Below are 13,728 nucleotides of genomic sequence, written 5' to 3' on the forward strand. Positions count from 1 at the left end.
GGGCAACTACAGCATCCGATCACTTGCCCGAATGGCCCAAGTGGAGGAGTGAGGGGCAGCGAGGGCAGCCCGGGGCCAGAAGCTGTTCCGCCCGAGGGGTACTCCCAGCGCGTTCCCCATCCCCTCACCTACCGCCTACCTCCGCGGTTCCCCGCCACGCAGCCGCAGTATGGCGAGCACTACCGTAGCCATGGCGATCGCGCCGCGACCCGGCCGCTGCCTGCCAGGGCCCGCCCCCCGTGGTCAAAGAAGCGCCCTCATCGCTATCCCCCGACAGGCACTGCGGCGGCAGCCAGGCCGGCCCGTCCTTGCAGAGATTAGCGCTGCATTACGCCGGACCGGAGGGAAACGGCCGTGTCTGCGTTCGATTTAATGCAGAGAAACCACGGCTGGGAATACCGGTTACAGGCGCTGCACATGCTCCACACAGAGGGTTTATTCACACAAGTGTAAGAAGTACAGAGAAGGTGTGCACGGCTTCACCTCAGCCCCTCACATAAGAACACTAGGGCCGGGGCAGCAGCACTGCTGCCACCTCTCACCCTGAGCAGTAAATTGAAATGCTGATGTGAAGGCATTGCTCAGGTCACACCTTGGTACTACAGAAATGGAAGAGCTGAGCGATTTGTTTTAATGGATTACTGACTCAAAAAGACAAATTTTCTAACTAATTAGGAATATAGAATTTAGACTGACTGGTGAGACAGTTTTTTTCCCTTCATTCTCAGAAAAGAAATCCCTGTACTTGAACAAGAAGTGTTTGGAATATGGATGGGAACGATACTAACTAAAAGTAAATATGCCAGATGATTTATTCTATTGAAGCCTTAAACACAGATCAAACTAATCATTAAATGCAACAGTAATACTTGAAGTAATTGTCTAATGAAACACAGCTTTAGTGTAAGTAAAAAACCCCCACAAAAGTATTTACATTTTCTTTAAATATCATATACAGGGTGTAAAAACACAGAAAGTTAATGTTTGCTTTATGGCATTACTACAGACCTAAATTCACATTCCACTTTATTTTAACAATGAGTGTATTTGCTATAAATGAGGTTCACCTACTCTTGATCTTTATATATAAAGAGTCCTATTTATTTTCTAAAAGTCCTGATTGCAAAATACAGTAAATCGCAATAAAAGAAATGTTATTTACATGTGAATTCCGGTACGTTGATACCATTGACTTGATAAGAATAACAATGAAATGCTGCTGAATGCCTTTAAAAGTGTTATTGTCTTCAAATGTGAAGACTAAAATTTTTTACGCAAAATAAGAGTTATGGTAAAAGCTCAATATATCACCAAGAATTAAAATCAAACTGACTTATTCTGTTGAAATCAAGTCTAAACTGACTATGTGTCTCATAGTAGGCCTTCCATGGGGGCAGTTCCAGGGATGCTCAATCTCACCCATATGGGTGATCAGTTTTCTCATTTCCTGCACATTCAATGCAGTTCCAATCATCACCTGCAAGTAAAGGCAAAAAAAAACCCTATTATTTTCTTCCTCTATATTGAAAACTGACACAGGTAAAAGCAGTTCTTCAGCTACTACAGTATATAAGTACTGTGCAAGGCATTAAAAGAACTATAACATGATCAGGTACAAATACAGCTAAGTACGTTTCTAAGTTCACTAATTTGAAACATACGAAAAACTACCAGAAGTTTTTCCCAAGTTACACTAGACAAAAACACATAGAACAAATGGAAGGTGTTAGCTGTTGACATTCAACAGCAAATAAACTTCACCTGCAACACATACATATACAGATACAGCCAGCTATAATACAACAGAAAAGACAGTATTTACTTGAAAACAGCCATCAGGTGCAGTACTTACAGACTTTCTGCAAGCTCGAGAAGCAAACATCTGCCTGACCCTGGAGGGCCTACACATGACTCCAGGGCAGTCACTTAACATGAAGATCAACTCATCTATGTCTTGTGGACCAAAAGTCCAGTTTTTGCTTGTTGGCAAGGATATTAATTTAACTCTTCGAGTTACAGGAGCTGAAAGATTTGCAGTAATTAATAAAGAAACAAACAGAGCACTACAGGAAATTTTCTTGAGTGAAAAACTACTTAGATACATAAATATGATGTGATCTGCATATATGATAAGGTTTAAGTTTAGTCTTTTGATGGATACTGCAAACTAACCAAAATGGTAACTATGGCAGATATCCTTTTAACATTTAAGAAATAAATTGCTTGCAGACTTAAAAGCAGATAGATCCAATCTCTAACAAACCCTTTGATTTCAAAGGACAGAACATTCATGAAACTAGTTTGAGGTTATGTTACTACAAAATAATTAAGGATTTTTGTTGATAAGAGATTGATAATGAATAGCATTTTAGACAAAAACATTGAGATTCTGCAATTAAGAATATGGAAGAAATCTGTAGTGACTTCCCAAATACCAAAGTGGCAATGAAGAAATTAAGATTATGTAAAGGACTGTATGTACAAAAACTTGAAAATCTTGAGTGCAGAACTGCATGAAGCAAAGAAAAACAGTGTTTCATTACAAGCTCATGGACCTTCAGGAGAAGTAGGTGACTGATAAATGAACCATCTGGATCAGAAGAGTAACAACTAACTTCAGAAAGATGAGGAATGTAGAAATAATTTCGAAGAGCTCAACAAAACAGAAGGTAACTGTGTTCCTAAGGGGACTTTGTTCACTTTAACACTAAAAAATCACAAGCCCTGAGATAAGAGACACTTGTGCACAGAGACCCTTACTCAAAGAACATGCATAGTGAAATTAATATATACTGCATAAAACATAGAGCTATACCATATAAACAGAGACAAGAGAATGTAAGAGACAGTGATTGTAGATACAGACTGTTACGTATAGGGAAAACGCTTATTTTCACTGGTTTAAATGTGTAAAAGTGGATAGCTGGCAGACTGTGTTACCACCTAGCACCCATCTCTGCACAGATATGGAATAAACAAGTATCTCTACTCTGTCTCTGCATGCTGGGTGAAGGGGACAACAGTAACACAACACTTTGGTGATCCTTGCTGTAAAAAGAAAATAAGGAGCTTGCAAGTTATGCAATTTGCTCAGAATTACATAGCAAGTCAATGCCAAATCCATAAGGAAAACCCAAGAGCATCACTTACCAATGGTATCTATTAATTTAAAATTAAATTAATATGTTTATTATAATAAATTTGTTAATATATAAATAGATGGAACCCTGCTGGAACCAGCAAGTGTACTAGTAAAACAAAAGGATTTTAACGTAACACATCCTGTTAAATCCAAAGGGCCTTCAGAAACTTCTGTAAAAAGCTGGAGAGATAAATAGTCCACAATGTTCTGTTAAATAGTGCAAAGAGACCACAGAATCATAAATCTTAAAAACCAAACAAACCATAGAGTGCAATACATATTATTTCAAAGTTTCTGACAATGACCTAAAGGACTTTTGCATAATAAATGACATGAAACTGTTCAACTTTTTTACTTTCAGAAATTCTGGCCCAAACTCACCATTTTCATTTATAATAAAATCAAATCCATTTTTTCTGAATATTTCCAGGTTTTCAATCAGTATATTTTCATTTACAGCCGTCAGATTGAGATTTTGAGGCCTGAAAGAGAGAAATACATGGTATTGCATCACTACATAGTGCAGACCACTTAAGACAGGTTTCAGAAGCAATCTAGAGCTATCAGTACAGAGCTCTCTACCAAAACATTTCACTTTGCTTTGTCAAAAAGATCTCACTACTGAACAGATCACTTCTAAGTGTTACTCAGCAGAGTTAGGCTGGTTGGGCAGCACTCCCTGTTGCAACAGCAGCTCCAACATCCGCACTATATCATCATCCTTACCAAACTGTGGGTTTCTGTGTAAGCCCATCATGAAATCTGTCTTACCATTGATTTGCTGCACAGCGACAACTGGATTAGTGGAATTTATTTCTCATGTGAAGATTGACTCTTTGAAATAGAGGCTAGAAAAACCACTTTCACCCTCAGTGTTTTGCATGTGCTACATAAATATAACCATATATATCCTTCTGAAATCTTGAATTAAACTTTACAATTATTATTTTTAAAACACTGAAAATACTCACACTATCAGCTTCTGACCTTGAAGAACAGTGTGTTGTTGTAACATCTCAAAGTTGTACTTCTCATCAGTAGCATGTTGGTCAATTATGAAAAGATCAGAATTCAACTTTGCTATAATAAACCCTAAATTGAACTGGCCAATGATTTCCATTTTCGCAAACATTTCTTTACTGTATATAGAAAATACAAATAGGTAAATTACATGTCATCAGCTATCATGTTAGACTGTAAAACTTAAAAACATCTTTTTCTCCCTGCAGAACACACTTTACATAAAAGAAAGAAAATCTCATTTAAGCATCTCATTTAATTATCTCATTTAAGGCTATGAATGTGAAGTACTAAAGTTATCTGGAATATGCCACTGACTGATGAGGCCATTTCTGGCAGAACACAATCTTATTAAGACAGGACTTGCTCAGGATACTCTCACTTTAAGTTCAGCCACTGATGGTAATAAAATTAGAAATGGGTAGTACGGCAGTAGTCACCAAAGGCAGCATCACAGTTTTGAAGTAAGCTGACATTGGTCTTCTTTTTGCAATTACAAGGCTTTCCTAACACTTTTTTTTTCTAATTCAAAATTAACAAATCGTAGACTTTTATTGCCCAGTGACCACCTGAATGTAACTTAGATTCACAGCCATGTCTCACTCAATTTCAAATTCACAAGGGGAAGATATATGAGTTATCCAGTCTTTTCAGAGTTACCTGTCAAGAAATACGATATTTCTCTGACTACACAACAAATTACAAGTCTGAACTAAGCCAAATTTAGGACATTTGTGGCCTTTTTAGTGTCTTTTTCCACATTCTGCTTGCATTTAGTTTGAACAGCTGCTTTGTCAGGTAAAATAACTTGTCAAATTGACATTTTAAGGGCATAAGTTATATAAAGGACATATCCAAAACTAACAGGTAGATGTAAGCCTCCTCCCAATCCCACAAGAGGTCTTATATTTTCCCTAAACTATTTTTATTAATTGATGAGTACAGTATGTTAAGAAGGTGAAAATACCTGATCTCTTTTCTCAATTCATCTTCTGCTACTTTATTTTCTCCAGGACTAATTTTTGCTTTAAATCTTCTGTAATTTTGTGTCTCTGTACTTTTCTGTTGTTGCTCTATTACCTTTTTTACCTTTTCCACTAAAACCTTCATAGAGAATTCAAGTGGCACAGTTTTCTTTTTAACTTCCACCAGAATATCAACAGTTGGCTTATAGTTCGCAGTATTCTTCAGTTCAGGACATTTACCTGACTTAAAGTTGTCCACTTCACTGCTAAAGCTTCTGCTTTTAAAACGTTTTATTCTTGGAGAAGAACTATCAGCTTCTTGAGATAACTTATTTTGATCAGTCCAGTCAATCCCTTGATTTAACTTATGTTCAGCACCCAAGACCTGAACATCACATTCCAACAATTTCTCACTACATCCAACAGTTCTAAAACATTCATTTTGAAGTTGTTCTTCTGAGCTACAGAATTCTTTGTCACAAAGGTTAATTATACTTTCATTACTGGCACAGCTTCCAGTTTCTGGTGCGCTACATCCAGCATCTGACTCAGAAGTACTACAGAATCCAGAATCTGCATTATCTTCCAATTTCCTCAAATAATTGCTTGGAGTTGACATCTTTGAGTCCATCTTATGGCAACTCTTAGACTCCCTAGTCAAGACCGCCTTCTGAGTCTTCATGGTACTCCAATTGGTATCAAGTGACATTTGTCTAGGGGAGCTGTGCTGCTGTTTTACCTTTTTAGGGCTTTGAAAATTATTCTCTGTCATTTGACTGAGAGAGAATGACTCCCTTAATCTGGAAAGAGTCATTATTCTTCTTCCTTCACCACTTGGATTTTCAGTTTCAAAGTCAGGCAACATTTCTACCTGAGGCTTTTTTGTCTCTTCAGGAAGTGTTTTCTTCACGTTGCCTAATAAAATCAGAATAAAGAATATTTCAAGATTCTAAGTTAGCTGGAAACATTAATTAAATTATGTGCTTTAGTAAAGGGAGTGAAAAGAGAGGTAGAAAAATAGCAAACTCCTTAAAGGAAACCTTATGGTTCAGCCAATGACTGAATATGGGGCTGAAATGCAACACACACAAAAAAAACGCAGTTACATCTTTAAGAAACTTAACAGTACTTATGTGGATGAATTTGTGACCTCTTTAAAATGGAATAGCAATCAGTGCAATCAGCATGTTTGTCTCTGTTATCAAAAGAGTTTAATGACTGAGTGACAATGAAAAGTGAACTGCACTTATACTTTAATGGTCACTGCAAAAATGTGTTGGCAAGGTGTTAAAGTGCTGGCACAAGACATACTTGCAGTATATGTGATTTTGACTAGATAATTAGAGAATCTTCAACCTCAGAAATTGTCAGTCCAACATGTATTTTACTAAAGATTAAGTTAAAATAACAGAATCAGGCTACAGCTGATCCTGTATGTCAGTAAAAAAAATAAATTAGAAGGGGTTCTGTTGAACAAAATTAGGAGGATGAGGTGGTGTTAACCCTGAAAAGCAACTTTGAAAGACTATACAGTCACAAGAGAATCAGCAATTCCTGCAGTTATCATGAGAGAACCAAAGTTCAAAATCCAACAAACTCTTATTCAATTTTCAGATTTTACTTATAAGGCCATAACCATTCTTTCTTGAGGACATTTAAATAAAGGAATCAGATCTCTTCCATCATCTTGGGAGAAGCCTTTTTCAGTTTGTGTTAGCTTTTTTCCCCATAAAGCTGAATGTAAATCATGTCATGCTGGCATGTGTAATTTCCATAGCAATCACCTAATAACTTTGGGTCCTTACTTATTAGATGCCAGTAACAATCTTCCAGTGTAATAAGACATGAAAAATCTGCCCTGAAAGATACATGAATTAAGAGCCAGACACTTTTTTCCTTTCTTCTTTGGGTTTTTAAAAGCACATTTTTCCATTTTCAAATCTCTACCATATATCACACACAAAATTTTCACATTTTGTGTCCTACCTGCAACATCCAGAAGTTTCTGATTGACATTCAGTTTGTTAACGTCACTCCCAAACATCTTCATCAGAGAGGTTTTTAAAATTGCTAACAAAAGCTTCTCCTCCTGAAGTAAAATTTGCCTTTTGTCTGGAGTTACATTGATGTCAATGCACTCTTAAATAAAAAGGAAAACAATCATATTTTAAATGAAAAATAAAAAAAGAAATCCACCCTTGGTGCGAAGTCAGTTTTCTGCCATTTCACCCCCCTCATTTTTATTTCACAGGATTAAAACCAAAGCCACAGTTAACATTCACAGTAAGTCTGCAAATTAATCTTTTAACTTTCCTCAACATTCCAGCAAACAAAACAGAAGCTAATTCCATGCAGTAACACAATACAAGTTTTCCTCTAGTTAAGCTAACCACAAGATTGCCTTTTTCTCATTACTTGAGATAAGTTACTTTTGAGTACAGAAAAAGTAGAGGCAGAGAAAAGTGGAACCACAGCTAGACTCCGTTTCTCACTCATCAACAGAAGATCACAGAATCACCCCAGTGCAGGAAGTCATGCAGATAAAAAGTTACAATATTCTCTAAATAAATACAATTTATTCTTCAATTAAATTACAGATTTACTGATGCTACTGAAAATTATGCATAACTTACCAGAATCTACACAAATGTTAAGGGCAACAAATGGATACTGGTGTTTATTGTATACATGATAAACTTCATTCACAAGTTTGACAACCTGCAGAGGTGAAAAAACAGTAAGTGCCAAAACTATTATCTTCTATTTCCCATCAGTATGTGTTATTTAACCTCCTTCGAAACAACTAATGAACTAAATCATGAGTGAGTTTTTGTTCATACAAATAGACACAATGAAGACAAAATCTTAAGACACACAAATTTGCAGCATCAAGCCACAAATACACGTATCAGCTACTCATCTAGTGGCTTTCTTAGAGTATCAAACAAGGTAGCACTAGTGATCTTAGAAAAATAAAACCCTCACCTTTGCTGGATCACATGGACGTTGGTTGATAAAGAAAAACTGCCTGTCTGTTGCACTCCTTCCAACACCATGATCACAGCGAGAGATGAAGCCTGTAATACTGTTGAATAACAACAACAGTAAGGTAAAATGGAGCAGCAAAAGAAATTTTTCAGACTTTGAGCATATTTAATGAATGAATATTTTATAAAGGGCTAAAAGCAGCACTATTATACAGCATCAGTAAATATGTACATTTATTTCTTCTCCTAATTCCTTATCTGACAAAGACTAGATGTTCAGCTCCAAAAAGGCATCAGACAATTGAAAGAGTAGCTCACTGATTTCAAGAGAAGTGGCTTTTGTTTTTCTGCTCTGAAACCAGAAGATGACAGGTCAGTTGTGAACTTCCATTGGTCAGATACTGATGCATCTATTTGCCAATAAATCTCACATATAATGAGAGATTAGAAAAGTACACTTAAAGACAGTAAATGGTAATTACACGAACTGATTCACATTCATCTAGTATCATTTCTAAGTAACAAAACCAAAGAAATACAGGTATAAACAACAGATACAAATTCATCCACCCAGTTACTCAGGGCACTGATAAAGGTGACATTCAGCTGAAGATTACAGTAGTATGTAATTGACTAGGATACAAGGAATAGTAGTTTTGCTCTTCCCACTCATCGGATTAGCAGCATCTTAGGTCTGAATTAACTTTTTTAATCATGTGATGGTCTTTCCCCAAATTACATACTAATATCTACTCTGATGTTCTTAGTCATTTTTAATACTATTAACTACCACCTTTTTTTTTTTTTTTTGAAATGAGTTTTGGGGTATGGTAAAATGCCATTGGCAACAGTGGTTTATACTTTTCTAATTACCTATAAAGATTCTGTGGCATGTCAGTAGTGTTGACTCCGTATTCTTCACAAACAGCTTCATTAGGAGGTAGCTGAACAAAAGGAATGAGGCTCTGCAACTAAAACAACGGAAAAAAAGGAAATGAAACATTTTTTCCTTCTATTTTATTATCTATTATCCTTAAAATCCTTTTGATAAAATGGTGGGGTTTTTTGTTCTCATCATTTGGTATCACTACTCTAGCCTCAGTTGATTCACAGACCCTTACTTGAAAATGTACATAGGCAGAACAACAAAATGATTTGGACTCTCCAGCTACATTTATATACATGACCTAATCAAGCTTTATACAAAACCAAAAGGCAAAGAATAATAGCATTATTGTTATCTCAAACTTCTATTAGAAGTTATGTTATTTGAATCACAACCTGCCTAAGTACAGGTATGTTTACTATAAACGTTTTCCCAATCATGCCTCTATTATTTTTCTGTCATTAGAAAATCTTCCATTGATTATACATTTAAGTATTTGACATTATATAAGCAGGCTATAAGCAAAGTATTCTGCTCGGGTAAAACTGAGTTTTCAGCTATGTTTGTTGCTATGTGGAAAGATAAAGTTACATCTTTCATCTAGTCTTTCAGCCACAGCATGATCAAGGCTTTGAAATCTCTACGTGGGCACCGTGAAGGGAGAAAGCGCTTATCAACAACCAGCAGCTGTCTAGCACTCAATATTCCCTATGGTTGTAATAATATAGTTGTAATAATACCGTTGTAACCCTGTTTCCTGAATAATTTCTCTTCCATCAAAACGTCTGTAAGCAGATTTAGAAACTTTAAGGCAATCTGTGGAGGCTGAACTGTTTCTCCTTTTTCAACCTGTAGGGTGTGCTAGAAGTCAACACATGCTCCATTCTCTTAAGGTCTTTACAGGTTTCCTACACCTTCTCTGTTTATTAGATATTAGAAATGTTTCTATACAGCCATATGATCCCTCCTTTCAATAAGAAAAGTAATACCTGTTTTTGCCCAAATACTGCTCCAATGTTTTCTTTTAAACTAGGACTCCCCGTAGTGGACACCACAGTGCTTTTTTTCCCTTGACCAACTTGATTAGTGCAGTTAATCCTCACTCCTTTTGAAACAATACAGTATGCCTGCAACAGCTGGACCATTTTTGCATATTCCTATTAAAGATAAAAAAAGAAAGTTCACATTTATATGAAATGTCTCTTTTTAAAACAAAATATTCAATATTTGCAGGTAACACAAAAAGAGGGTGGGGGAAGGAGTTTAATAATTCTTTTATACCTTACAAACTAAATATGCTAAAAGATTAGATGTGAAAAATAGTGATTCAAAGACAAGCGATCTTTACAAGATTGGTATTTAGCCATAACACAGCAGTCCCTGATTTTAAAACACACAAAAGTGATCATGATATAAATTCTTTTCAAAATCTGAACATTTGAGAATGCACCTCTAAAACCAATCACTGCAAAATATAAGATGACAGAATACAGGATTACTGTTTTCTTATTATTTTCTTATACAAGACAAGCACAAATAGTCTGACAAAAATCAATGTATTCTCAGAGAACTGAGTACAGTTCTCAATGCAGTATCAGCAGCAAATAAGTGCTGCGGTGACAATCCTTTGAAATAATAATTTCTGATCTAACATACCTTTTTAATGTTTCTTTGAAATTCCTTATGCCGCACGGGCAGAGTATAAAACAACTGCTGTATGTTCACAGTCGTTCCTTGTGGTCGTGGAAAATGTGTTTTCTCAGTAATTTTACCATTGTGATCAAAGACCAACCGAGTCCCAACCTTTGCAGACTTATGACAGGTAAAAATGGTAACATCACTAATGGAAAGGAAAAGGCAACAGAATTATATGATGAGCACTGTATTTTCTTGCCCATTCCTTATCCCCTCATCACCTTATCAAGCATAAAAACTATGCCAATACTATTCATTTAATTAAAACTCTTTACCACATACAACTAAAGCATATCTAGAGAATAGTGTAACATTTTCCTAGCTACAATGCACGCATTTTTACTTGCATCCCTTTTGTTCTCCTCCTATAAAATACAATGTTAAAAGTCTGGATTTGTTGGACGCGACATTTCTCATACTAACACATAACAGCAGAATATTCTTGATCACAGAACTGTGCACAAAAGCTCTGCTTTTTCAAATGTGCACTTTGGGAGTTTAAGTACAGTTTTAATGAGTAACTGCCTGGCAAACAGCTCTTAGATATTACAGTGCTTTGCATCAGAGGATCAAACACTTATGCAAATGCACAGTTCCACCCTGTACAGATCTGCATACTTAGTAATGCTGAAAGTTATACATACAAGGACCAATAAGGTATTTAGAATCACAGAATCATTTCAGATGCTTAGAATCATACAATAATTTTAGTTGGGAAGGACTCAGGATGTCATGCAACCTATTGCTCAGAATCAACCAAACGTTAAGAAACAAGAAGTTTTCAAAGCCTCGTTTTATCAATAACGGTAAACTGAAAAGTTGGCTTCAGTTATTTTTGTGCATATAGTAACTTTCTACTAATAAGTTTAATAGCAATACCTTAATGCACACAGTGAACTCAGAGCTTCACCTCGAAACCCAAATGTTTCAACATTTATTAGATCAGAAAAATCTTGTATCTTTGATGTATGATGTTTCAGAGCTGGAAAAAGATGTTTAAAATATGTATTTTACTTCTAAGTGACACTGGCCTATGCAAGTAGATTCTACATGCATATCAAGAAGCAAAAAGCCTTCTGCATATTTCCTTTCCCCTTGTCCTATAAGCCAGATCTCTTTAAAATCCTCAGATACACCCTTTATTCCATACTTACACCTAAAATTCATACAGCATTATTAGTACATGCATTACAAGATGCCTTTGGGCAGTACACAGTTCTGCCTTTGCTGCTGATGTACCTGTCACAGATTTCTGCTCCCATTTCATACAATTTAAAACTAGCCAATGGAAAACGTGACAGTCACGTATGCAGTGTTGGTTCACTTGCAGCAACTGTTCAGGTTTACAAGTCACCTCTCAAAAGCAGTCACTTCCACAAAACTCAACACCTTCAACAGTGACTCAATGACTCAACATGACTGAACCTAAATAAACATTTATATGACTTTCTATGCTATAATTCTTTCTATTATTATTTGTTCCATTTAAATCAGCAATCAAATCAAAGGCTACTTTGGAGCTTGTTCTTGTAGAACTATAACCACAACAGCACTACAGCAGCCCAGTCCAATTTTGCTCAAATCTTGCACATCATGCACACATTATATAAAGCTGAGTATCTGTTAAAAATTATTAAACTTAGGAATTTAGGTGTTTTGTTTCTTGTTTTTAAGTAGCTTTCTCATTGAAAACAATCTTTCAGAATGTCCAAATACAAATTATGAAAAAGGTTCAACTTACTCAGGCCTTCAAAGTTTTCCTCTTCCACTCCACATCCATTATCTGAAACCTCTATCAGTTCAGCTCCATAATCTTTAAGTTTTACATCTACAAAAATGAGTGAAGTCCTTTATTTCTGTAGGTTCATATACAATATTCAGGATTAATTTTGTACTTCAAGTAACTTTACCAGATAATGGTTTTCTATGTCAAGTTTGAAGAACAACAAAAATATCTTTGATTATCAGTGGCTGGAGCACCTCCCATATGAAGACAGGCTGAGAAAGCTAGGACTGTTCAGCCTGGAGAAGGCTGTGTGGAGGTCTCATAGCAGCCTTCCAGTATCTGAAGAGGGCCTATGAGGATGCTGGGGAGGGCCTCTTCATTAGGGACTGTAGTGGTACAACAAGAGGTAATGGGTTCAAACTTAAATAGGGGAAGATCTGCCACTATGCACTCTGCTTTGAGGAAAAAGAAGCACCTTATAAGTCTATGAAATTTAATGAAATTACGATGAAAAGAAGGTTACCAATGTTGGTAGCTCCAGCATCCAGGCTGTTTTCCACCAACTCCTTCACGGCAGTGCCAAGATTCAGCACAACCTGTCCCGAACAGATCCGATGAACGGACTTACGGTCGATGGGCTTGATGGCTTTGGCAGGTTCAAGGCTTGAAAAGAGACAGAAAGAAAACAGGTAGCGTAAAGAAGGCGGGAAATGCTCGCCTCACGGCGACACTCCGCTCTTCTCAAGCGAGGGCAATCAGCACCCAGGGGCGGGGCGGAGGACAGAACACCGATGCTCCGGATGGTCGCACGCAAACACGGAGCGCCCGAGGAGTCCCACAGGCCTCCCCACGCGAGACGGGACAGGAGACGGGAACCGAGAAGCCAGAGGCGGGCGAGGAAGCCGCAAAAGCGCCAGCGGCCAGGCCCCGGGCAGCGGAGTGCGAGCGAGGGCGGCCCCAGCACCGCGGATAAGACAATAGCCAGCCGCGGCCAGACGCAGGTACGGCTATAGCCCGCTCCGGCCCGCCCCAGGGCGGACACTCACCAAGGCGCTGCCGCCTCCATTAGGACCCTGGCGGGAAGCGCGCTTTCCCCCACTCAGGCCCCCATCCCCACAGGCCCCGCCTCCGCTCAGTCATTGGCTACTGAGTAAAAGAGCCCGCCAGTCCTAATCAAGTTTTCAACTGTGCTGACTCCAATTAGTCCATAGAGCTATCCAATCGGAGCTGGTTTTTTGCCCTATGGAGAGTCTCTTGGCGAATCACTGGCTCACGCTGGCCAATAGGAAGACGACAAGGAGGCGGAG

At 37.6% G+C, this 13,728-nt stretch overlaps 1 protein-coding gene across 1 annotated transcript; it reads right to left on the minus strand.

The window, feature by feature from the left end:
* Positions 1-1,333: 1,333 nt before the first annotated feature.
* PMS2 (PMS1 homolog 2, mismatch repair system component) lies at positions 1,334-13,491 on the minus strand (the record flags this gene model as incomplete). Its single annotated transcript, XM_080618496.1, has 15 exons — positions 13,468-13,491; positions 12,945-13,084; positions 12,437-12,523; positions 11,575-11,677; positions 10,657-10,840; positions 9,990-10,157; positions 8,988-9,085; positions 8,113-8,212; positions 7,761-7,845; positions 7,114-7,266; positions 5,130-6,042; positions 4,114-4,281; positions 3,524-3,624; positions 1,853-2,022; positions 1,334-1,477 (listed from the first exon to the last, which is right to left on the minus strand). Exons 1-15 carry the CDS (start codon positions 13,485-13,487, stop codon positions 1,334-1,336), a joined length of 2,634 nt encoding a protein of 877 aa, XP_080474622.1. The 5' UTR covers positions 13,488-13,491.
* Positions 13,492-13,728: the final 237 nt, after the last annotated feature.

This window comes from Psittacula echo, assembly GCF_963264785.1.
Source record: "Psittacula echo genome assembly, chromosome: 5".
NCBI classification, from domain to species: Eukaryota; Metazoa; Chordata; class Aves; order Psittaciformes; family Psittacidae; genus Psittacula; species Psittacula echo.